Source organism: Moschus berezovskii, chromosome X (assembly GCF_049115385.1).
Source record: "Moschus berezovskii isolate FMDL1 chromosome X, NW_MosBer_1.0, whole genome shotgun sequence".
Taxonomy (NCBI): domain Eukaryota; kingdom Metazoa; phylum Chordata; class Mammalia; order Artiodactyla; family Moschidae; genus Moschus; species Moschus berezovskii.
Genome location: NC_142488.1, coordinates 11,739,302 through 11,766,563, shown reverse-complemented (window position 1 = coordinate 11,766,563; position 27,262 = coordinate 11,739,302). Strand labels below are relative to the sequence as shown.

General features: G+C 41.9%; 1 protein-coding gene across 1 annotated transcript in view; it reads right to left on the bottom strand.

The window, feature by feature from the left end:
- Positions 1 to 8,440: 8,440 nt before the first annotated feature.
- The window catches only part of FRMPD4 (FERM and PDZ domain containing 4), a 105,564-nt gene continuing 86,742 nt past the window's right edge, over positions 8,441 to 27,262 (bottom strand). Inside the window, exons 9-15 of the mRNA XM_055393682.2 lie at positions 25,610 to 25,736; positions 23,147 to 23,236; positions 22,259 to 22,441; positions 20,145 to 20,283; positions 13,228 to 14,295; positions 11,585 to 12,877; positions 8,441 to 10,116 (exon numbers count right to left, since the gene is read on the bottom strand). Coding sequence (XP_055249657.2) covers positions 8,792 to 10,116; positions 11,585 to 12,877; positions 13,228 to 14,295; positions 20,145 to 20,283; positions 22,259 to 22,441; positions 23,147 to 23,236; positions 25,610 to 25,736 — 4,225 coding nt within the window. The 3' untranslated portion in view covers positions 8,441 to 8,791. The remainder of the gene's footprint in view (positions 10,117 to 11,584; positions 12,878 to 13,227; positions 14,296 to 20,144; positions 20,284 to 22,258; positions 22,442 to 23,146; positions 23,237 to 25,609; positions 25,737 to 27,262) is intronic.

The following is a 27,262-nucleotide window of genomic DNA, read 5'->3' as shown; positions in this document are numbered from 1 at the left end:
TTCCATATTCAGCTCTGCTGAAGTCAACATGAAGGAAAGAGTATCCTTTCAGGGTACTCTGGCCAGCAGTGCCAAGTGGGCATGGAGCGCAGTTGAATTTCACTGTGTGGGCTCCACTTCCAGATGAATAATTTAGGAGCAGGTGACCTGGAGCCCATTCATCCCCCTTCCCATAAATACATGAGAAAGGCATGGTTATGCTGGCTAAAGTTTAGCATCTTTAATAATTCATCTGCCAGTTTAATTGTTTGATGTAACCTGACCTCAAAGTCATACTTGACTCTAAAATGAGTGCAAAGAAAAAAGTCATACTGCTGCAGAAAGTTTACCTATGGACTCACCACTAATGAAATCCCGACCTGCACAGGTTAGTGCATCATAATTATTGGAGTTTCCAGCCCCAGCGAAGCCTGGCATATTAACATGGACATAAATCTAGAGAATGGGTCAGGGCCAAGACAGAGCTGGTCAAAGGCTGTCCATGTGGCCTTTGATGACTTATGTCAGAGCTGTGGGTTCTGAAAGCCTTTGAAGTTTGTATTTCAAGTGTCTACACTGTATCTTCTGTTCAGAGGAATATGTGACCTATTGAGTTTGTTTGAAGGCTAAAGGAAGAGCAGGGCTGACAGCCCCTAAGGTGGTCCCGTGATTCCTGACCCTGCTGTTCATGCCCTGTCCAGCCCTCTCCCCTTGAGTGGAGGCAAGACCTGGAACATGCTTCTAACCAACAGAATGTGGCAACGGTGAAGAAATTTTGGAGATGTACTTACGGTCCCAAATCAATTTAATTTTGAGTTGATTAAATGAGTTTATTCTGGGAAGACCTGACTTAAACCTCTTTGGAGACTTGATAAAATAACCAACCACATTGGAAATGGCCCTGCGGCAAGAAGTTGTGGGCAGTCTCTATGACCCTGGGGCAGCCTCTGGTTTCCAGCCAGCAAAACAGCAGGAATAATGGCCAATCCTAAAGCTGCAAGAAAATGAATTATTCCAGCAATCTGAAAGAGCTTGGAAACAGAGTTATCACCAACCAAACTTTCAGATGAGAATGCAGCCCAATCTGAACCTTGTTTGCAACATTTTGAGACCCTGAGCAGAGGACCACTTAGGCTGTGCCCAGACGCCTGACCGCCAGAAACTGTGAGATACTAAATGTGTGTTATTGCAAGCCACTAAGTTTGTGTTCATGTGTTACTCAGCAATAGAAAAGTAGTACAGAAAGGTGGGGGCAGGGAGTGTCAGGTGAGATAAAGAGGGGAAAGAAGGCAAAGGCAATAATGAAGACAATAATGGATAGTGGAGATTCAAGTTAAACTGGCTTTCATCAAATTCTGAGCTTACACCTTCTTTTATTCCTTTCTACCTTGTATATATTTTAAACCTCAGAATGGATTAGGTCACATCTGAGTGTACTTGGGATCGGGCTTGGAACCCAACCAAGAAGGAAGTTGGGCCCAAGAATTGGTGGAAAGATGGGGAAAAGCAGTGAAAAGTTCCAGCTCTGGACTGAGGGTTGGTGTGGCATCAGACTGTATTTTCAGGAAAGACATATTTTAGGGAACAAATTGCATATGCTGCCTGTTAGGTCAGTATTTGACACAATTCCCATATGCCATCGTATGTGGTAATCATCACAAAATAATCTATAGTCAAAATTCACAGCAGATTTTCAGATATTGGGGAAAATGTAGTTATCCATGTAAATCATACATGATCATCTAAGGCATCCAAAGGCTAAGAACAAAGTGAATGTTGTTTGAGTCTCTGTGTGTGTTGGCATTGTTCAGGGCCACTCTAATGAGGGATACTCTTTAGCTGCTGTTTCCATTACATACACCCTTTACATGTCTTTAGCACGGCCTGTGTGAAATGGAGGTCGTGTGTACTAAATGATCAGAGTTAGCTCCATCCTGCCAAATCTAGAAGAATCTTCCTTAGCAGCCTATCAATTTCCCTCTTAGACTTTACTGCAATCTGTCACAATTATGCTTATTTTTCTACATTTTTTTGTCTATTTGTCTGCTAGAGCTTCATTGTCCAATATGGTAGCCACTAGCCATGGGTGGGTGTTTAAATTTAAATTAATTAAATTGTATGAAGTTAAAAATTCGGTTGCCATGTTGGAAGTCCTCAATAGCCACATATGGCTCTTGGCTACCATATTGTACTTCAAAGATTTAGAAAATTTCCATTATTGCAGAAAATTCTATTGGACAGTACTGAATGCTACCTGTTCAGTCATTTTTACCACGGGCTTCAGACCCTTTAAACACCTAAGTACAGAAAGTCTTCATTCTGGATGGCTCTAATATATGTGACTCTCCAATAACACAGTTTAGCTAAACACCAGCCCCCCAACAACATGGTTTAAACTTTGGTTACCATGGTATGTTAACTGTGAGTAACTCCATAAAGTACAAATTTTGCTACTAACTCTTTAATAAAAAAAACCACTATATAAATAAAAGATGGGGACTTCCTTGGTGGTCCACTGGTTAAGAATCCCCCTTACAATGCAAGGGACATGGGTTCAATCCTTGGCTGGATAACTAAGATACCACATGCCGTGGAACAAATAAGTCCTTGTCCCACAACTACTGAGCCCACGTGCCACAACTAGAGTGTTCATGAGCTGCAACTAAAGGTCCCGAATGACACAACTAAGACCTGATACAGCCAAATAAATAAATATAAATAAATAATAAAAGATGTGCATGATGATCAATGACTAATCATATCATCTCCTTCAAAGTCTGCCACTGATCAGTCAATGAGCATTTGGTATTCAGGTCATGCACAGACAGCAAAGCATGAAGTTTTGCTTCCTCCCTTTCCTCTGAGTGATAAAACGGAACCATATAATATTTTATAAAAAATGGATGGTTACAATAGGGAACTGGCCAATAAAGGCAAAAGTGCAACAAAGAAATAAAAGTGGTTACTCTGGAAGTAGAATTATAATTGAATGTAAACGGAGTAATAGAAGAAGCAGAGGACTGTGGGAATGTCATCACTGTCCTCATTTGGGATTACAGATATGCAGGTCGGCTGGAGGGATGCAGGGAAGGCGAACTTAGTGACATAAAAAAGGGAAGTGGTTGTGATGAAAAGGATTGAAGCAGTCCCCAAAGAAGTGACACTGGGGAAAAAACAGTCACATGAAGGAACTCTTAGAGATATTTCACAGCAAAGAAACCACCGCTGATAAAATGTTGGAAGTTGATCCATACTGAGAAAGGAGTTTGGAAACTTGCTGAAGCATACAAAGATGCTAATTCCATACTGTAAGTTGTTGTTTGGTTGCTAAGCCATGTCCGACTCTTTTACAACCCTATGGACTGTAGCCCCCAGGCTCCTCTGCCCATGGGATTTCCCAGGCAAGAATACTGGAGTGGGTTACCATTTCCTTTTCCAAGGGATCTTCCCGACCTAGGGATAGAATCCACATCTCCTGCCTTGGCAGGCACATTCTTTACCACTAAGCCACCTGGGAAGCCCATACTGTAAGTTACATGATGCAAAAAAGGCAAGTACTGTTCAAACTACTCTATAAGGTTTTACAAAAAGACTCATTTTAATTCTCAGAGTTTCTAATGTTTTAAATGATTGTGTACTGGATAAATAGGCATTTTATTATATTGTCATATCTGTATACATTAATAATTGATAAGAATGATATTTTGACTAAAAGTCTTTATGGATAACAGAACAATTGTAATTTTTTCACAGTATTAAGATCATTTTAAACATTTTGGGCCTGCATGGTCTTCTCTGCAGTCCTGTACTACCATACAAAGTGAAGACTGCCTGCACTGACTTACTCTGGGCCCCTTCTTTCTTGAAAAATAACAAAGGCTTACCCATTCTAGAATGGGTGTTCCCTTTTTGGCAGAGACCATGTCAATCATATTGTACCCTGCCTCCAGGACCTAGCAGAGTGTGTGCCCAGACTAGGACATTGTTGACAGCTATTTGAACAAATGAATGGACTCACCCTGGGAGCTGGGAGACAGAAAGGAGTTATGGGTCATGTAGTCAAACAGCAAGATGTGCAAAGGGTACTAATTCAACAGGAAAACAGAACTATTACTTGGTTGGAGGTTACCAAGAAGACTCAGCTTCCCCAATCCCACCTATATTGACAGTCGAAGCTAATTCTTCCTAACGTTGCAAATGATGAGACTGCAAAGGACATCCTAGTCGAGAATTTTGGTTTAGACTGCAGAATGAAAAACGAAGGAAATTCCCTGCTGGTCCATTGGTTAGGACTCCATGCTTTCACTGCCGAGGGCCTGGGTTCGATCTCTGATTGGGGAGATAGGATCCCAGAAGCCATGCAGTGTGGCACATTAATTTTAAAGCAACAGAAAACTGAGATGCGATTATAAATATGGAGGAAAGATTAGGGCAAATTCAGCAGAAGGCAGTGGGTTAATTTCAAGTTGAATGGTGAAATAAGTTACCCCAATACTTGGGGTAATTAGTTATCTGCTTCTTTCATCTATGTGGGATTTAATTCCATTATTTTCTACAGCAGAAACAGTTGACAAAGACATGGATTGTTCTTCCATGGATTTCCTATGTATAGGTTTTGAAATTTACTTATTTTTTAAATTAAAAAAATTCTAATACAATTTCTGAAGGTTACTTTCCAAGCTTTGAAATGAAAAAGTGAGAAGGTAGGCTAGGGAATAGGTGGAATAAAAAGTACCCAACTTAGTGATGTTCAAGTTGGTATGAATAAAATTCAGTTCAAAAGGTAAGATTCCAACCCTTTGATCTTTCAAAGCCGAAAAGCTATTTCTGCAATCTGACTTGAAAGTTTTATCATAGTTTTTGGACTGCCAGAGGGGAAACTTGCACTGAAATCCACAAAACTAAACTGAAAACTATTCTCACAGACAGACATACACATCTATAAACTCAAACACCTCTTTTGCACCTCTATACTCTCAAATACACACCCCCCGGTAAAATCAACCCCTTTCATAGCACAAAATCAGGTTAGAGAAACAGTGTAATAATATCCACATATTTTGACTCCTGTGAAGATTCTCAACTGTTTAGAACAGAGAAGAAAGGAATCACCTGAACACAGCCAATTTGCCTTGTTTTTCAACTTCAAAAATAGTTAACACAATTACGAATGGTGATAATCAGTCCAAGAGAACAAACATTGCCAAATTAAGAGTAAACCAGGAGGAATAAATTAGAGTGCCATCCTGAGTAGCTCAGAAATAACATTCATGGAATAACTGACACTTAGAACTATACAAAAGAAGAACAGAAATGCAAATTGTCTTTCCTAGGATGGAGCACGATGAGAGGAAATTCATAGCAAAAGGAATCGATCTATTGTAATGTTGTTGTGGCTGGGCATTTCAATATAGTCAGTTCTTCTTCTCTGAAACAATTTCTTTTGTGATTAGACTAACTTCAGCTGGGCCGAGGGGTCTGTTTTAATTTTAATGTTTAATGCAATTGTATGAGTTGTTGGATTTTACTGGCAGCCTAATGCTGTGAGGGTGATTCATCTGAGCCCTCCGTCTTTCCATGTCAATTAGATTCTTCCAGCCAATCCACTTAAGATATGGTGAAACTGAGACTCAGAAAAGGAGCAAATGTGTTCAGACTGAGTCAAAAGTTACACTCATAAACACCTACAATAATGATAACAGTAGCATAGATATTGAAAAAATTGAAAGCAGATGTCCTAAATTGTTGACAGTGATTATCTTTGGGGGTTTCCTCATTATTTCTGTAACATTTATTTGATGATATTAGGGAACTATTAATTTTAAAAAGTGTAAAAATGGCATTATGATTATGTTTAAAAATTCTTATCTATAGTAAGTGCTTACCGAAATATTCATGGATTAAATGCTATGATGTCTGGGATTGGCTTCTACATACGCTGTGGAAGGAGGTGCCTAGAAATAGAGAAAATAAGATTGGACATGAATTGGTGTGTGATGAGTACATATGGATTCATTATATGATTGTGTCTACCTCTGTATATGTCTGAAAGCTTTATAATAAAAGATTAATTAAAATGATAGGTGATACACCTTGGAAACTAGGCTGCAGACTACGTGTAAAGGACCTTAGGGACAAGAAATTTTCATTCCCTGGTTCAGTGGTCTCCACACTTCAGTGAGTGCAACTCTGTCTGTGACAATATCCCATACACGCACCAGGCATATGCTTATTAACTGATTTATTTAAAATGATGTACATATACCACTGTGCTCTTAGGCTGTTATAAAACATACACAAACATTAAAAAGGCTAGATAAAAAACACGCGGATCATTCTAATACATTCTTCCTACACTTGAGTGGATCTGGACCCCACTTAGGAGCAGCACGTCTAGCAACAGGGGGGCTTTTGAGGTTTTCTAAGTAGTAAAGAGTTTGTTTATATGAAGCAAAAATTTATTGGTGCACCCAATGGTTCTGGGAGATTGATTAGAAAGACCCAGAGCTATTTCACTGAGGCCTCCCAAAGAAATGAAATGGACTGGGATGGTGTTCTAACTGGAGATGTCACTTTCTTGTATAGTTCTTTTATACATAGGCAATACACTAATGTATTCTGCACAGTCAGGATACAATACGCATATAAAACAAACAGCCCCCACGTGTTATCTTGGGCAATATATTTAATGCAGTGCTTATGATGATAATGATATATAACACTGAGTACTTACTCTCTGCCAGGTATTGCAGTAAGAACTTCATATACATAATTTTACTTAAAACTCATGACAGTCCTATGGAAATAGATATTATTGACTTCCATTTTGCTAGAAGGAACTTGAGACTGAGAAAAATTGACTATCTTTCCCAAGATGAAAGGGATAGAAAATGGCAGAGCCCAAATTTAAATCAAGAAGTGTCTGACCCCAAACTTCATGTCCTTAACTATGAAACCATATTGCCTCCATATGGAATTAATGATAGCGTCCAAACCATGAGATCATTGTGATGATTAGATGAGATAATATATATGTTTCATACATTGTCTGACATAGAACACAATCTTATTAATATTTTAGTACACAGAATATTTACCAAAATTTTCCACAGTAAACACCATTAATACTTCTATCAAACACCAATATTATAATTGTAATCAAATAATGTTTTATTAAACATTGTAGTAACACATGTCTAAACTCCTTTTGTTTGCTACCACCTATAAATATGTGTGGCTTTTTTTATTGAGTCTCTGTGGAACGACTGATGAGAGAGATAGCAACTGGGGACTGTGTTATGCCTACAAAAGTGGAAATATTTGCACTGGGAACACTCCTGTCATATTTTAAGAAGCCACCTACATAAATAAGAGTGTGTGTAGCTTGAACACTAAAAGAGCCATGAAGTACATATGTACATTATCAACTTTATTTTACAATTGCAGAGTTTGCATCATTTTGCTTTGACCCAAAGATACATTTTTAGAGAGACGGTGGTTCTGGAAACTTCTTTGCATTCCATCAGGTTCACTTAAAGTGGTCAAGTTTACCACTCTTTTTTTTTTTTCCCAGCTTACATATTTCTATCAGCCAACTCAGACTAGAACATTTCATAAATACTTCATTATTTATTTCAGTATGGCTTCCATATTACAGTAACTATCTTTCCCTGATTTTCTGTAACATTCCAGATTCAAAACTTTGTCCCAGTGTTAGGCTGTCACTGCAAATTTGGTTGGAAGCATGGGCTCCTGCAGAGGGGATGCATGAAGCTCTTTGCTGAGAGCTGTGATCTGCAATGTGACTCATAGCCTGGTGTGTGGTCTGCTTCACGTTACTGGACCTGCATTTACTTGTGAGGATCATTTTATGTTCCTTTTTGCAATTTTGCAAATACTTCTCTAAATGCTCTGTCACCCTGAAGGGAATCCTATGTTTCATGGCTGAAATGGCGGGCAGAGAGATTATGTCTTTGGTTTGTATATTTTGACACTGAGTCAAAGCAGAGCTTTCTTTTCACCAAACAATTTAATTTTGGTATTCTGAATTACTTTCACTTTCCATAATTAGTCTATAAGTAGGTATTATCCAGAAACCTGCCCACTGTTCCCTCTGTTCTTCTATTTGGGAAGTGATTCATTCTAGAAACATCATGAAGAGCATTTGTGTTGACACAATAGAATCCATTCCCACCCCATTTCTAGCCCAAATGGCATAAGCCAAAATGAAATATGTAGGATTCTTGGAAAAAAGCATCAGATAACCAAACACTATGAGCAAAAATTAATTTATTATATATATTCTCTAATAATTCATAATAGCTTTTTGAATTTTAAATGTCTGTTGCTATTTCCAATGCTTAAAAATCATAGCTTTAAAACATAAGTAATGTTTTATATACATTGTGATTTTTCTTTCCTTTTCTTTTCTTTTTTACTTCTAAATATGAATGATATGGTCTCCAAGTATCAGCTTGGAAGGAAAGGGGATAGGATTCATTGTTTTGCTCCAACACAGTAGAAATTAAAATTTCACATCACATACCTAGAGTTTCGACTATATGAAAAATAGCCAAATGTCACCACTTTCTTGTATATTTCTTTTACACGTATATATATGTATAATATAAACAGAATACATCTGGATTAGTACATTTCAACTTTTCATCAATGTGACTTTTATCTCCTATTTCATAGAAAATAACAAAATATACAGAGAGAAGAAAGGAGACGTCTGTTCATCGTACACATAAAGTAAATAAAAGTTCATGTATGGCTTTGCAAAGGTAGATTATGACGTGACTTTCATACTTTATTTATTTAAAAGCATCTTGAGAGAACGTGTTAGTGTGCTTACGAGAGCGGCCATGGTGGTTGAATGTCGCATCGAGAGTCCAACATTGGGATCACCAGTGTTCTTTCCAGTGGCTGCCTCAGCAGCTTTCAGGAGACAGATGTAATTTATGACCACTTCATCGATCTTCGCTACTATTTCCTGCCGCTGTGTTTCGGAGTTCACGACTTTAACTAATCGCATGCAGGCTTCTGTTAGGCAACAGAGCACTTGAAAGCTGGAAGTCATAGCTAGGAGCATCTCTTCTGGGCTTTTCTCAGCCATTGCCATTTTCCGACAGGCACTTCCCAACTGTCTGGACTCAATGGATAATAGCTGCTTGTACTGAGAAAGTGTTAGGTCATATGCTTCAGGGCGTGACTCCTCTTTCTTTCCCTTGGTTGCCCTGACAAGGCAGAGCAGCTCATTGGCATCATTTTGGGCTGCAAGGAACCCATCGGGCATTGTATATGTGCTCTCCTTAAGGGCATTTATCCTTGCAATCCGGGCATCAAAAGCTAAGTTGCTGAAGTCCACATCATCTGGGCCACTCAAGTCTTCGGCCCAGACCTTCAGCACTGAACCTCTGGACAGCTCTCCTCCTTGCTTCTGAATTCCAACAGCCAGGGGTGGGCTGGTTGGGTCTGGCATGGCTTGCGTCATCTGTGGTCGAAAGAGGCAAGAGACTTGGTGGGTGGCCTCCCCCTCCTCTTCGTCCTCATCATCGTCTTCATCCTGCCCTCGGTTCAGGAAGCAGTAGCTGAAAGGTCCCCGGCATCTCCAATGGCTGCCTTCCAGCTTCCGCAAGGGCAATGTCCTATACAGCTTTGAGTCTTTGTGAGCCACCGGGGACCTTTTGTGAACTTTCCCCTCAGAGCTAAAGTGCATCGAGCTTTGGGAAAAACTTTTGGTGAGCTTCTTCCCTAGGGGGAGTTCTGCTCGCCTTTCTGAACTGGTCTCCTGTGCTTCTGTGATACCTGGACACTTTAAGCTGACCGCACCCTGGCTTCTCTCCCGGAAGGTCTCCAAACTGACAGATCCTGAGAGGATACTGCTGCTCCGTCTCAGAGCCCTCTGGCTGGGGGATGTCCTGAGGCTCCCCCTTCTCAGATCCAGTGGCCACCAGCTCACAGCCTCTCCATAGGCCTGTTTTGCTTGGGAGAAATCGTTAGGGTCTTGATTTGGAATTGGCACCTTTGATTCCGAGTGAATGTTTGATGGTAGCAGGGTGGGATCAGCTTCAGGATATTGAGACCAAGCTGAAGGCATGCCTCCTCGTCTCTCCTTCCCAGGCTCTGTCAAAGCTACACTAGGGGTAGCAGAAAAACAGAGAATCATTAAGCACCTCATGGGTGGTCATTTTTGCTAAATCTCTATGTGATGTCTGTGATCTCCCAAGGATATATTTGAGAGAACACACGTCTCACAGAGATTATTCAAGCATATTTATGACTTTGAAGTTCCATTTTAAGGAGTTAGATTAATCCTGGCATTGGCTATCTTTTTAAAAAGAAGTGGCCTAATTTAATTAATGCAAATTAAATATACTAATCTTTTAAAGAGGACCCCATGAGGTTTTCCTGGTACAGGGTTTGAAGCTGAGACACTGGGAAAGTGCCAGAAAAGTTGTCATGAGAACAGCACAATTTCCATTTCATAGAATTTTTGTGAGAAGTAAGGGGTAAATTAGGTGAAAGCTCTTTGTAAACTTCAAGGTATCCTTTAACGAGTTTAGAGGAAAAGATGCCAGCTGGGAGACAAGTTAAGTCACATTCAGAGATGGGGTTCCCAAGGCAGGTGAAACTAGTGGTGAGTTTTGACAAAGGAGATAATCTTAAAAGGGCACGAGTGGAAATTAACTGACATCACTGACTCAGTGGACATGAATATGAGCAAACTCAGGGAGACAGTGGAGGACAGAGGAGGCTGGCGTGCTGCAGTCCATTGGGTCGCAGAGTTGGACACAAACGAGCAACTGAACAAGAACAAGGTCTCAATGACATATATTGACCTACTGGAAAAGACACTATTTGAGGGTATAATTTGAAATTGGAAAGTATGAAAGAGCATCTGTTTTTGCCCCATGATGGCCAGCCAAGTGGATCTTGGAGACCGATAAGTGCCCACCTGGTGGCAGAATGGTGAAGATGAGCACAGAAAATAGCTGTGCTCATGTTTCTACCTGTGCTTATTATTTTATTATTTGGGGGAAAATAAAACAGCTCATCATGTACCCCCAGACCTTCCTGACACTGCAGTAGGCCTGACACCTCAGAATATTCATCTTGGAGAGTTTTACAGAGTACAGAGGAATCTGGAAATATTGCTGAAAGGCAAATGATCTCCCCCAATCCCTCCCAACTCCCAGATCCCCTGCTCTATTATCCTTCCCTGCTTCTCAAAAACGAAATGGCAAAATGAGAAATTTGATATCTTGAGAAGGAAATCAACGTTTTGTGATTCTTGTAACTTAAAAGTGGCACTGGGCCTGGCTAAAAGTCTACATTTAGAATTCAGGAAAAAAAAATTGCTCCATTAAATTCTAAAACCAAGACAGAGCAGGAATCTAAAGGGCAAATGCCATTTCCACTACTGCCCAGATCTAGAAACGTCAGTATGTATTAAACACTGGGGGACCGATGGTTGACACTTAACCTGGCCGCAGTTCAGCAGCTTTTTAAAGAATAAAACCCTAACTTTTACTTTTCTTCCAAATTTTAAATTTTAGGTTTGTTCGGGTACCGCAAAGCGCTAAATCCATCATTGCTGTACCTGTGGTTTCCTTAATCTTGGGGAGTCGATGACATCCATCTCTCAGAGTGCCAAACAGGGGTTCGGCATTAATGGCTGTGTGCAGGGCAGGCACTGTCATCCGCGGACACATCCCTTCTGTCTGTGGGTGTAATTCCTTAAAGGTGGCCCCGTGGTTGGGCAGCCCGGGGGCTCTTTCCTCGGAGGGAAGGTAACTGACGCCTTTCCCGGATGCCTCGGCCATCAGGTGCTTCCCCAGGGAGGGGCAGAGGGGGGACTCCACTGGCGTGGCACACGTGCTGCTGCTGCTGCCCGTGCCACAGCCTGCGTCCACCGAGGAGCCTTGAGAGCTCTGCAGAGAAAAATGGCCCTCGCTTTGCAACGACGACATCCGCTTGGCCAAGTGGTAGTCACAAAGGCGGCCCACGCCCTCCTCTGCTTCGGGGAGCTTGGCGGGACGGTCACAGCCGGACGGGTCGGCATCCTCCGGGTTACCTAAGTCTTTGGCGGAAGACACACAGGTGACCTCTGTTAAGAAGTGGTCCCGCGGGCCAAGTCCTGAAACCTCGATGGCTTCTCCCTCGGGAGCCCCGTCATCCTTCCCTTCGGCGTCCCTGCTCCCCACACCCGAAGCTCTGGGAAAGGTGATGCCCGGTGCTGCTTCCAATCCAGTTTTTTCAGCCACAACGCCCTCAGTGGCCACGTACCATCTTTGGCTGTCCTTGCGGAAGGCAGTTCTCTCCAGGTTAAAAGTGCTGAGGTGTTGACTGTCCCTTGAAGACACGGTAGCAAATTTACCGCCTTTGGCGTCCTCCTCCACCTCAGCTGTTTTGATCCCCTGCTGTTTTTTCCCCGGCACGCTCCCGTTAAGGGGTGCTTTCCCCTCCCCATCGGCCGGCTGGCTTTTCCTTTTGCTGGTGCAGGAATACGCCATCGGCCCAAGGTGCAGTTTGCCAAAATAGTCACTGACTGACTTGGTCTCCATGGTTTCGGGCTCCATCTCCATGTGGTCCGAATGAAGCATCTGCTTGGAAGGCACAACTTTGGGCGGGAGGTCACTCACCGGACGGGCGGCCAGAGTGTGGGAGGCCTTTGGAGGCAAGCCCCCAGCAGGGCTTTTGGAGGCGGGGAACTCTGTCTGCTCTTCCGCCAGGGGGTGGTAGCCTTCATGAGTGGCCAAGAACATGCGGGAGAGGTTTTCTGACTGCTTCTGGGCCGTGGCCAGTTCAGAACTCTCCGTCATTTCAGAAGAGTTAGTCTCATTGCCCGAGTCAGAGGAGGACTCGGGACTATAAGCCCGCAAGATGGCTACACCTGCAGGCCGTAAAAAACAAGAAGCGGTTAATGGATGCATCACAGGCACTAGGAAACACGTAAGAACATGGGATTCATTAGTATTAAAAACAATACCAAGTGTTTCCCTTTTCAGTAGGGACTCTGAGTTTATTGCACAGTTGTTCCGGAAATAGGGGAAAAAAACGTGCCACATGTTAAAAAAAAAAAAATGGAAACCACATACACGAAAAACCCATGATGGTAGTTTCAGCACATTTGGGAAACGGGACATGCGTGAAATGGACACATACAGGACTCCAAGGGCGGATGGCTTGAAGGGATGGAAGGATATGGCTATCAGTGAATAAACGTAACAATCGTGAAAGAACCTGAATTGTCACTGGTCTGCGGATCTTCTGACACGGACAGAGCTTCCAGAGCATCCAGCGTGGAAACGCCAGTGTCATCCAGGCCCTTGTCGCACTTGCCCTCCGTGCTAGTGGGCACAGCGTCGATGAGGGACACAGGGATCTCGTCGTTCTGCAGGGCGCCGCCTGGCTCCTTGGCCTCCAGGAAGGAAGCGGCCTGGCTCTGAGAGTCCTCCTCGTCAGAACTATCTCTGAAGCCAGGCGGGGGCGCAGCGATGGCCATGTTCAGGGAACGCAACAGGAAGTCATCCTCATTGTCGTCCCCTTCGGGAGGGGGCAAGGACGTGAGGTCGATGATGTCATCGCTCGAGCCAGACAGGTTGAGGATGGCCGGCTGGTTCATCTCTCCCACCACCAGGTCCTCCTCACAGCTCACCTCATCCTCGTCCTCCGCGTCATCTGTGTTCTCCGCGTAACAGATGTCGTGTAGCAGGGGCTCCTCTATGCCCTCAGCGGCCTCGAAGTTCTTCACATCACCTATGTTTGCGTACACAGAATTGGCCACGAACTGGACGCTCTCTGCGTCCGGAGTAAGACTCAGGTTCTTCATGTCGTTGGCACCGCTTATGTAGAGGTTGCTCTGCTTCTCCAGCAGTTCTGGACTCTCGTCCAATAGCCTTTCGTAGCCGAGAGTGGGGGCAGTGACCCCCTCATCCAAGGCGAGATCTCCAAAAATAAAGGACACTTTGGCTCCTCTCGGAGACTCCTGGGCTTTCTTAAGAGTTTCTGGGCCTGAGAGGGTCAACAGGGACCGCTGAGCTAGACTTCTGTAGTCTGCCTCGCACGGAGCCTCACCCGGCTGGGTCAGCTGCTGGGTCAGCTCATCTGAGTTATAGGTGTTGTCCACATACAAGTGCCGGTGGTGGTCTTTTGGGCACAAGGCGCCATCCGGAATCTCAACTGCCTTCTGCTTTGCGTCTATGTATGTTATCTGCGCTTCCTGCTCCTCTTCGCCAATGAAGGTGGTCATTTGGGGTATACAGTTCCACTCGGGACCAAGCATGTTGTGCTTTCCTTTATTTTCAGTTCCTAAAGAGAAAGAGTCATGCAAAGACACATTACTGTGCAGGCTGGTTTCTGGGGGCAGTTTGTCTCTGTTTCTTAATGGCTTGTAGCATCACTTCTGTGAATATGGTAATTGTTCAGCTTTCCAAATAGGGGAGTAGTTGATTTAGGCTTCAGGTGTAAGGATTTCTTGGTTAGGAGAACTGATACTGCAGAAAATAGAACTGCTACTTGATAAAATAGAATACCATCTGAGAGTAGGGCACTACAGCTTCATTCCGTCTGATCTCTGGTTCTAGTATTTAAAAGACCTTCTTTATGTCTATAGATGTGAATATACAACATACCTTTAAAAAATCCTTAAAGGTGATAGTCCAGTGGGCTGCTATTCCTGGAAAGATTGCCCTTTTCTTTGGAAAGTGAAATCTAACATTTCCCACTTTGCATAGGGAGATGCTGGACTTTTTCCTCATCAAGTTAAGAGAAGGTCAAGGATTCTCGTACTTCTACCGTGTATTTCAGGAAATATTGTAATGACAAAATAATAATAAATATGCATGTATATAATGTATGGTAACACAAACTGTAATACTACATATTGCAATGGTAGTGCTAAAACTTCTCATTAGCCTTTTCCTGTCCTAGGGTTTGCATATTTTTGCATATAAGTGCCAGCACGCATGCCCATAAGCACACATGCACACACAGGCAGGATGCAGAAGGTAAAGCAACTACTCAACTTGTGTACTCAACTTGTGTACTCCTCTCTGCTATTTCTAAGCACAGTTAATACTTTGATGAATTTCCATCTTTATTTGTATCATGAAAACTCCTGAAGATTTGTTTAATGTTCCTCCAGAATTAAAATGGCAAAATCCTAATTTAAACAGGGTTGTGTTATTTGATCTTTAAGGGTCTTCCAATAGAGAATTCTGCTGTGGAAATTTTGCTCTGATATTTACCAAGACAGGGCAGTGAGTCACTGTGTCAATATCGCTTTGTCAATTCCAGAGGTGACATTTTGAGGAAATGTTAGGGCCACATATTCTCCCATTTGTTTCCTCAAATTGCCCTCTGGCCCAAGTTTGATTAATGCCAATATCAGATATACAAGAGATATAGGAAAAATAAAAGCAAAAACAGTTTTACTGAAGAGGTTTTGACTCTCTCCCAATTATATAATGGACTCAATGTTGAAGAATGTTCCAAGTCATTTTACTCAATATATATATCTTCATGAATACCAAGTAAAGATAAAGATAAAATTTGAAGACACTGAGTTACACAACAGGCATATTTACATGTGACCTTATAATAAATACACCTGGGGGGGTTCAGCATTGTTTTATTAACAATGACATGAATTATGACTGGCTTTGTGTGTGTGTGTGTGGGGACTAGTGCAGGTTGTTGTGGGGAGGGAGAATGTTTGAGCAAGGATGTAAGAGAGCTCTGGGTTTAAACCCAAGGGTCGGCAGATTTTTTTCTGTAAAGGGAGGGCCAGAGAGTAAATATTTTAGGTTTTGTGGGGTCAACAGCTCCATTCAGCAACTACTCAACTCAACTGTTGTAACATGAAAGGAGCCATGGCTGACAAATAAGCAAACAGATGCAGTGACTTGAATGGTGACCCTGCAAAAGTTATGAATGTAACCTTATTTGAAAGGAGTCTTTGCTGATATAAGTAATGATCTTGAGATGAGATCACCTAGAATTATCTGTGTGGGACCCTAACTCCAATGGAAAGGGTCCTTATAAGAGAAAAGCAGAGGGACACTTGGGCCACACACAGAAGAGGGGGAGGCTGAGTGAAGATGGAGGCAGACACTGCAGTCACGCAGCTACAAGGAATGCAGCTGGCCACCCGGAGCCGGAAGAGGCAAGACAAGAATCTCCCCTAGAATCTCTGGAGGGGGCCTGGCCCTGCCAGTGCTTGGATTTTGAACCTCTAGCCCCCCATACTGTGACAGAACAAGTTTCTGTTAAGTCCTCAAGCTTGTGATAATTTGTTACGGCTACCCTAGATATTTAATACAATGTACATGCCTGCGTTTTAATAAAATTTCATTCACAAGAACAAGACTTGATCCATGGGCCATGGTTTGCCGACCCCTGGTTTAGACCAACAAGAAAACCGAATAGGTCAGCAGGCTAAAAGCAATTAAATAAGACTTTCTGGAAAAACAGTGTAAACAGTGTCAGACTTTATTTTTTTGGGCTCCAAAATCACAGCAGATGCTGATTGCAGCCATGAAATTAAAAGATGCTTACTCCTTGGAAGGAAAGTTATGACCAACCTTGATAGTATATTAAAAAGCAGAGACATTACTTTGCCAACCAAGGTCCGTCTAGTCAAGGCTATGGTTTTTCCCGTGGTCATGTATGGATGTGAGAGTTGGACTGTGAAGAAAGCTGATCGCTGAAGAATTGATGCTTTTGAACTGTGGTGCTGGAGAAGACTCTTGAGAGTCCCTTGTACTGCAAGGAGACCCAACCAGTCCATTCTAAAGGAGATCAGTCCTGGGTGTTCATTGGAAGGACTGATGCTCAGCTGAAACTGCAATACTTTGGCCACCTCATGCGACGAGTTGACTCACTGGAAAAGACTCTGATGCTGGGAAAGGTTGGGGGCGGGAGGAGAAGGGGACGACAGAGAATGATATGGCTGGATGGCATCACCGACTCTGTGGACATGAGTTTGAGTGAACTCCGGGAGTTGGTGATGGACAGGGAGGCCTGGCGTGCTGTGATTCATGGGGTCACGGAGAGTCGGACACGACTGAGTGACTGAACTGAACTGAACTGAAGGCCCAGAGATGCTTAACTACATAGGTTCAGGGATTTGCAAAGTACTTGAAGGGTTAATTTTCAAGACAGTGAAGAAGAAAGAGGGGTTTACTGTTGCTAGCTAGAGCTCCTGATGAAGGTCTCTGATCAGTTTGAGACAAGAAGAAAACACACACTCTCTCGGCTTTCTTCTAGAAGGGTGTACTGATTTGGCTTCTGGAATCATCTGGGAGACACAGAAGGATGTCTCCTACAGATGAGCTGGCCTTAACAGACTTCAGACTCTACAGTTTTTGAGTCTCAGGAGATCTCTGGGGGAATTTCTGAAGAGAAGGGAGGCTTTTCAGCCATTAGAGGAAGCTGAGCTCCGAGTTGCAGCTCTGCTTGGGTCAACCAGTTAATTGCTTCTTGGAGTGTGCCATCTCTCTCCCTCATCCTCTCTCATTAAACACACTCATGCACACATGCAGGCTTGTGTGTGCTATTTGGAACATGTGCCCTTACCCTCAGGCTCACTGTCGAACCAAGAGAAATGACCCAAAGGTTGAAGCTCCATTATTTCCCCATGGTGATATGATACTTTTTGGAACTAAGTTTTTGCTCATGAAACTTTATTCAACAACATGTTGTGAGTCGCTATAAACTGGACAGAACTGAGTCCCCTATTACTGTAACCATTTGTAGAATGATAGCTTTGGATTTTGGAGAAGGCAATGGCAACCCACTCCAGTACTCTTGCCTGCAGAATCCCATGGACGGAGGAGCCTGGTGGGCTGCAGTCCATGGGGTCGCTAAGAGTCAGACATGACTGAGCGACTTCACTTTCACTTTTCACTTTCATGCATTGGAGAAGGCAATGGCAACCCACTCCAGTGTTCTTGCCTGGAGAATCCCAGGGACGGGGGAGCCTGGTGGGCTTCTGTCTGTGGGGTTACACTGAGTCAGACACGATTTGACGCGACTTAGCAGCAGCAGCAGCAGCAGCAGCAGCAGCTTTCGCTTTCCTCTTGCACCCATACAATCTTAACCGTCCATGGGGAAAAGGTTTGATTTAAACAATACACATTAGGATTTTAAGATTTTCCAACGCAAAAGGAATATGTTAAATTGCGGAACTGCTCTTCGTAATTTCAAAAGTCACAGTTCAATCTCCTTGCTCAATGAAAACATGTGGTCATAAAGATATTCACCACTGAACCCAGCACACACATCAACCTCCTCTTTGATTCATTTGAATACACCACTTCAAGGTGGGTTGGGATGAAATCTAGCTGCAAGTCCCAGTTGCCTTCCAGCATGCCTGGCTCAACTCTCTGGTTTTCCTTTACCCTTTGACCTTAGTAACTGTTTCCACTCAACAAGCTGTCACAATAAACTGTGTACCAGCCTATCCATATGTGTGCCCAGCTGCATATTACTATATTTTCAGGGAAAAATAATTTTTGTTTCCTGATAAGTTTAAAAGTAGATTTTCCTTCCCTTCTTTTCTCTTCCATTTTCTTTCAAAAACTGACAATAGAATTTGTTCTCCCAGAATTTCCTTTTCTTTTAAAATAAGCTCTAATTATGGAGCCTCTGATTATACATTTTTTTACGGCTCAGTATCTCTGACTTGAATGGTAGGCTCTGTCCACCAGCCATATTTACTGACTGTCCACTACAGATGGAGGAAAAAGTTCAAACACTGAAGAAAAATATGCAAACTATTATATATAGAATGGATAAACAATAAGGTCCTACTGTACAGCACAGGGAACTATATTCAATATTATGGGATAAACCACAATGGAAAATATTGTGAAAAGAATGTATACACACACACACACATCTGTATAACTGAATAACTTTGCTGTACAGGGGAAATTAACACAACACTGTAAATCAACTATAATCCAATAAAATAAATTTCAAAAACACTTCTAGAATAAATGAAAACCATCTACCCTCAAAGAAACTCTCAGTTTAACAGCTACAACCCCCCTTATCTGCACTTTTGGGGCTATTTCTTTGTGTCAAAGGGCTGAGATGAATTATTTGATCTTTGCCATTTCGATGCTTCTGTGAAAAAGCTAATATGATGTCCAGGGTCCCTTCTGGAGTCCCAAGTCCAAGCGTTGGACAATTTCCATGTCTTCCCAAGATAGAGCTCCCAGAACCCTGGACATGAGTCTGACGTGGGAGGACGTACTTGGCGTCTGGATGTAGGGCACCTTAATGAGGGATCAGCTGCTTATAAAGTTGGAGGCTCACAACTACTAGGCGTTCCATCCTCAATTCTCTGCACCCTGACTGAGTTCTGGGAGAATGAGGCAGTTAAAAATCAGACATAAAGGCTGAGACCTACACCCTTCACAATAATTAAATCACTGCTTTGGAGGTAGGTACCCAATATTTGCCAAGTGACATGTGAAAAAGAAAGTGAAAGTCGCTCAGTCGAGTTTGACTCTTTGCGACCCCTATACAGTCCATGGAATTTTCCAGGCCAGAATACTGGAGTTGGTAGTCATTCCCTTCTCCAGGGGATCTTCCCAACCCAGGGATCGAACCCAGGCCTCCTGCATTGCAGGCAGATTCTTTATCAGCTGAGCCACAAGGGAAGCCCCATGTAAAGTGTGATTAAAAAAAAAAATCAACATTTTCATTAAAAAAATATTAGAACATTTGGAGGCTTTCGTGTTAAATTTGGACATTAGATGCTTTTATGGGTATACTTTTTAATTTTTCAAGAAATATCCTTATTTTATTATTTTTGAAATATTAATCACTTTAAAGTAAACAGGTTTCGTCAACATGTCTTAGATCATTCTTTTTAATAATTCAAACCACAACAACAGCATTGTACCAGATTGGTTTGTCATGCTAGATTTTGCTTCTGCAGTGCTAACTCACCCCTAGTTTATATCAGCAATACATTGTCCAGTCTCAAAATATGGAATCCTTTTTACTTCTCCCTCTTCCTGTATTAGCCTGTACATCTATAATGATTAAATCTGCTCCTCTCTCCTTAAAAGAAAACATCCTTTTTACTGTTGTCAGTTGGCATGGCGAAGGGAGGTTGGTACCTTGTGAGTTTGGGAAGAGAATACCTGTGTCCTGGGTCCCTGTGTTTTTCTTATTGGCCATGTTAAATATTGACCTCCTGGAATCCACAAGCAGACGGTAGTATCCAGCTGTTAAGCAGGCCAGGTTCATGGCGTCTGAAGACTCCATCAGGAGCGTGATGGGCTACACAGAAGAGAACGCTTTGGTTAAAACCATCCCCCCTTAATAACCTCCCTCAAGTGACAACAGTGACATCTGTGCTTATGAAATGTGAACAAACAAACTTTTGGAGTGACTGTTTCACTGGAGAAACACAAATGAGGGAAAGGTCAGGTATAACAGAGAGCGTGACTGAAAAAAGTTCAGGTGACACCATTTTGAAAGCCTAGACATTTGGAGTCTTTTCCAAGTTATATTGGGTTAAAACAAATAACACTGGTTTTGTTTCAAATCGTTAATCTTTTAAAAAGTCACAGGTAAGGAGTCAGTTAACAGATATGAATTTACCATCTGAAAAAAATCACAGGAAGACTAAGTTTGGGTTCATGGTGAAAATTTGTGTTGAATTGAAGTAAAAATCAAGTGGAAATTACTGTTAAGACTGAATGAAAAGTGTTGAAGAGATCCAGGAAAAGGATACTTCTAAAAGAAATTGTAAATTCACAGGGAGGGGAAAATAGACATGGGAGTTGAGAAAAGGCCTTGCCCCAACTTTCTAGAAACATAATTGGATGAGGATCTTGGGCATACAGGGAAGCAACTATCCTCATTGAGAAAGGAAGGATGGATATGCTGGTGTGTTCTCGTTGAAAAAGAGAAAATGAGAAGAAAATAAGGTGGCAAGAAAAAAGCAGACAACCGGAGAGGCGCAGAAACAGCGAGGTGACAGGCCCCTTGCTTTCACTGCCGGGGGCAGGACCCTGGCCGGGACGATGGCCTTGGGTGATGAAACCCAACTTCCGCCCCAAGGCCCTGATCAACTCGACTTGCTGCCTTTTCCTTTCATTTCAGTGGCAGTGTCCCTCCAAGCAGTCTCACAATTCTTTTATATAAACAGGAAACCATCCACAGGGCCTTGTCACCTCCTTCTGTTTGAGATAAATTACCCCTGTTATCAGGTCTGTGATGACTGCGCCCGATACACCCGTTCTTCTGCCCCTTTTACATGACAGGATATATTGCTCTTAGCATCTTTGGTCATGGATCAGGACAGGTGTGCCAAGTCTACCCTTGGACATTCATTGCCACGAAGTCAAGTGCAGTGCTGGGATTCGGCCCATGAAACACCATGGGCCATGGCCGGCGTGCCTGAGCTCCACACTCTCCCTTGACACGTCCCTTCTGTTGTGTGGAAGCCCATTTCCACGTTCTCCTCTCATCTTAATCTGCCACTCCCACAACACTGGGGGTGTGAAGCTGGGAGTGGGTTCTGTTCTCAGAGCATGACTTCTCCCAGTTCAACCTGTTTCCTCTGTGGACTCACTGGGCCTTTTCTCTATGGAAACATCACATACAGTAATGCTGCCAAAATCCAATGACTCATCTATGACTGGGACAAGATGGTGGGGACAGGGGACCTGGATTGCTTCCTGTCAACTTCTGTTTGGGGAGGAAATGTCTGCCCTCTGAGGATAATCTCAGATGGCTGTTTCCAGTGAAATGGCCATGATATTCAAGGGGCCAGATGTTCGGCCACCACTAATTGCTACAGCGTGAAAAGACAGATTGACTGAAATACTCAGTCTTTCCAAAAGAATGAGCCCATATGGATGCTACATCAAAAAGGGAACGGGGAATCTAAACAAAGTTGGGAAGACTCTCCCTGACTCTCTACATAAGAATCACATATTCTAGAAAGTACGTAGGGAAACATTTTCCCCACTCCCCATCACTCTGGAGCCAGATGGGACCTTAGACACCAACTCATTTACTTTCTCATATAGAGCTGAAGAGATGGAGCTCAGAGAAAGAGAGGGACTTGTCCCCTAATCACAGAGCCGTCTAGTGAGGACTGGAGCCCTCATGCCTGAGTTGAGTGGATTTTTTCTTTACCCATTTCACCACTAATGGGCTGCACAGGTTGAAATTTTGCTTGCTTTGTACGTATCAGAAGCACTATCAGGAAGCAAAGTCATATGTCAATATCTGAAAGACTTACCTTCACATCCAGCACATGGAGCTCCACCCTCACCAAGCTCTCCTCTTCAGTAAACATCTCGATCCTGTTGACATGGCTGAAGTCAGCTAAAAGAGCCACCAGATTGGTTTTGGTGTTTATGACGTGGCTTATGCCATAGCGGGGTCCCACCAAGAGGGTCACTTCTGAGCGCTTTTCTGCCTGCTGAGAAAGACATGTCCACAAAATTTTAAAAATACCAGACCTCTGTCAATTCCCTGGTGGTCCAGTGGTTAAGACTCCATGCTTTCACTGCCCATGGTCCAGGTGCCATCTCTGGTTGGGGAACTAAGATTCTGCAATTTTCATGATGTGGCCAAAACAAATAAATAAATAAAATAATGAAAATGCTCTGACGTACCAGGCAGAGTTGAACCTGAGAGTCTGTTTTTCTAAGATTACATTTTCTTTAGAAAGTATTCCCGGCTTAAATTGTACTAAATCATCCAATTAGAAGAACCAGATATATGATTACAGCAAGGCTCTGATAAATTATGAATAATGTAGGAAGTAAATGTTATCATAGCATGCATATTCATTATCATGAGAGGCTATCAGAAATGAGGATTTTTTTTTTCTCTTTTTCAAATCATTCTGGCCCAATGCTTTAAAAGGAGGCCATTGTGAGAGTGCACCAATTCTCTCGACTCTTCATATTTCCTTTTCTGGGGCATTTTGCAGTGGTGTTATCTAGCTTAACATTTCTTCTGATATTTTCAGACTAGGGTGCAGTCAATTAGAAATGAGGGCTGGAAAAGATTCACAGCTGATTTGCTTTTGTCATCAAAGGCAGCTCATTCAAGACAGCCTAGGCAGTGACATTTTGAAGGCCTCTGTGACTTCCACAAAAAAGCAAGAAAGAGAAATTACCACTAATGTTGCCTTGAACACACGGCCCCCATACAGTCGGAGGTCACTGAGGAACTTGAGATAATGGACCTTGGCTTGCAGTGCGGAGAGCTGAGGAGAGAAAAGAAACCTCAGGTGTTCACTCCATCAGGTGTGATTTTGTTTCTGCTGGAGACTAGCCGAAAACAAAGGCAAACGAGAAGGATGCTTCCACTGCCAACAGATGGGGTGTGACAAGGGCTCTTCATGAGGAATGAAAGTAAGCTGATCAAAGGCTGTAACAGGACATCTAGCTTAAAATTTTTTTATTGGGGGGGGGAAGTATAGATATGCTGGGCCAGGGCATTCAACCAGTCAGAACAAGATAATAAAATTCTCCACTGAAATGGGATGTGTGCAGTTTGTGGGAGATCTTTTGAATACATACCTTCAATCCATAGAAAGCCTTTTAAACAGGTGCTACCATCCCATCTTGTTTCTTCCACTCTTTGTAACTTTTTAGGGAAAAATGAGCTTTCTGAGCATAAATCATTGTGGAAATGTTTGAAATTCCTAAGTCCCTAGTAATGTAATTCCAAGAATCTAGGGAGTTTAATAAATGATTGACAAATGAGATTTTATCCAGTAAAATTGATCCTTAAGAAGACTTAAAAATGTAGATTCCCATATCCTAAAAAAATACTTGATTGAAAAAAGTCCACATTTCAATATAAAATATGATATAAAACTACTATATAAATATAAAATAGATAACACAGTCCTACTGTGGAGAATAGGGAACTATATTTAATATCTTTATAATAATCCATAATGGAAAAGAATCTGAAAACAAATATATAATATATATACACACACATAGACGTATAACTGAATCACTTTGCTGCATATTTGAAACATTTCAGATTATAATAAATCTTTTTTAAATTTAAAAAAGAAATGAAAGAAGGAAAAATGTCCACATATTATATCAAATGTTCCAGAAGAGTTTGTTAGGGGTGAAATTTTCCAACAAGGTGCAGAATATCAAGTGGCAAGGGTTGTAAAACTCTGTTTTCAACTGCAGATAACTTGCCAACTCATTTGTTAACTGTACCTCAATGTGCTATCCTTCATATAACTGTAATTTAGGACCAATCATCCAGCCTATTTCTTTCAAAAATCCAAAGCACTTTGCAAATTGATGCAAAAGCAAACCACTCACTCTTAACTAAAAAAAATGACCTTTATAGAAGGACAGTGATAGACCGATCTTAGAGCCATTATCCAAATTATTACAAAACCAGTGGGCCAGGCTTGGGGGGAAAAAAAAATCACACCAAGTCAATTAAAAGAAAAGTAGCTCTGGGCAAATCAGAACTGACATTTAGAACATCTTGACCCATGACATCCTGCTATATTTCCATAGGCTGAATGCTTACAGAAACTGAGAAGTAAGTCAAAGGTGACTGGTAGTGTGTCGAACTTGATTACATGCTTAAAAATAATCACTGGGGTGATGAGGGAGCAGAAATAAGTATGTGTTAGCCAATAAAAAGGACTTAAAACCAGATACTAAGACAAAGAAACTACCCACAGAAATAATTTGTACTCAAGTCACACATATATCGATGGCTGATATCATTGAGAAAATGTTCTTGGGTTGGCAGGCTGCCTTCAATTTTACAGTTTACATAAGGCTCCTTCTCTCTCTAGTTTCTAAAACCTTTTGCTTTTTATTACCAATAAACATAACTCTATTCTGACCAACGGTATATTTTAAATGTTCTTTCTGTTTCTTCTACTCGATTAAAAAAAAAAGATTTTAATGCTAATGATGGTGAGTGACAGAACTGAATTTATCTTCTCTCTAAAAGTACAATCCAGTTCAGTGGTTGTCAATTGGGGTGATTTGGGCAAAATCTGGAGACATTTTTGTTTGTCATGATTGAGGGAATGGATGCTGACATCTCATGGATAGAGACCAGAGATGATGCTAAATATCACACAGTGTGCTGGACAGCCCTTCTCCCCAACCAAAAATGATCTGATCCCAAATGTCAAGAGAGCCAAGGGAGAGAAACTTTGGTTTAATGAATGTGGCATCAAGTCTGCAGGGACCCTTACTGACTGCTGTGCTTAAGCTGGTCTGAGTGGTAAGCAAAACTATGATGAAAACATGAAATTATTTGGCAATTCTGTCCTCTAATCCCAAGGTCTTAGAGGCTTTGCAAGGTTCTCCTGCATGCACATGTGAACGCGCACAAACTCTGTACAATAAGGAGTCTATAGTGTGCAAGGAATAAAGAGGTCTCCATAGGAACACTTATTTTTCATTAGTCTTAGAAACATGTGAATAGTTAAAGTAAGAGAAGGTTATATAGTGTTACAGCTTCTGAAAATCTGGTGCTAAGTATTTTATTCATGGGCTAATTTTAAACATTTTAAAAAATGCATGCAAGCCTCTCTCTTTAAAATCCATTTTCTATTAAGATGCAAATGTGATACCTTTTTACCGGGTGGTACCAAGTTTTGATTTGCTTTGACAAGGTGTGAAAGTGCTTTCTTTATGTTCTTCTCTTTCATGCTTTGCAGCACAGCAGAGGGAAGAAAAGTCTCTAATCCCCATTCTTTTCTGCAATAAAGAGCAGATCTTTAATTTCACATTCTCGTGATTAGTTATCTAAGACAAAATGGCGCTCTGATGTTTGTTGGAACAAACGAATTCTTAGTAAGGCAGAGAATGGAGACAAGTCCCCAATTAGGGAAGCAACCTTTAATTTACACTCAGGAAACATACTATTTGATCATTAATCCATATGTTTGCATTTTAAAAGAAATATATTCCTCACTGTCCAGAGAGGAGCATTTGGGATCAATAGAAATTGAAGAGACACTTTATCCATCCCACCTCTGAGTCTCTTTAAACTCATTCACATGTCTGCGTTTGTACTTCTAACAACTTTTCCCCATCCCTTTGTTTATTCTCATTGTCACCTCCCCGTCTGCCCACAGTCGTCTTTCTCTATTCTCTTAGAAGGATGAGTATACCTCCTTCATGGTCCCAAACCATTCTTTCCTCCCCATCTCCCTCACCAATGGTGATTTCTTTAGAAAGACACAATTCTCTTTTCTCCCACCCAGATAATGTCTATCTAACTCCTTCCATCAATAGTTCTTGCTGAGGTGGGGAGTGGGTTGCTGGTATGGAGGCAGGGTAGAGTTCAGGACCCTTAAGAGTGTTTGGTACTGAAAAGGAGATGGAACCATCTCTCATAGGTGTGGCTATACTAGGAAGAAACAAACAATGGGATTCGGTTAGTATATTCTTGCCAAGAATCTATTTCTCCAAGAACGACTAGAACCCTATCCTAAGACGGTTCCATGTTTTGAATTATAGGAAATTTATCCTGATTGCTCATGTGCCCAACCAGTATCTTCTAAATTATATGAAGACTTTTGAGAAGGTTCTGGTTATTTCTCCTGTTCCAGATTCTCTCTAGAGAAGAGTAGGAAGTCAGCCTCCCTCTACTTGGCCATTCACAAGCTTTTCCCTAGTTAAGATGGTGTTTTCCATGATTACCACTTGCTTCCTCCTCCTCTCCTCAACTTGTACTTATTTTCGCCCATCATTTGCCACTTCTTATGGGCTTCCTTGTAATTCTACTTATATCATTATTTTACAATAGTATTTTTCATTCTATGTCTTGTCTTTATAATCAGATCACAAATTCTTCAAAGGTTAAGATAACAATTTATACTTATTACTATCTTCTCTTCTCCTAGTAGAAATATCATATAAAATGCTCAGTGAACATGTGTTGTGTGAATGAATTAATTAATGACAACATTAATTAATCATCACAGGCTCTGCAAGATTCTTAGGAAAGCTAGGTATCTCTGGAAGTTTTTGACTGTACCATGTCCAACCTGGTAAACTGTGGGTACAGAGAGTAAGAACAGAGATGCATTTTGGTTGTGTGAAAATCATCTCAAGTTGGGCAGGCCACCTTTTCAAATGGGATCCAATTTCATCTGTCCCCAAAAACCTCAGAAAGGGGATTGGGTGAGGGTATGAAGGGATCCACTTGGGTGTGAGACCTCTTTGTGAGCTGAATCTCTCTGAGCTTCCAGAGAAACCAAGAGAGAAAAAAACAAACC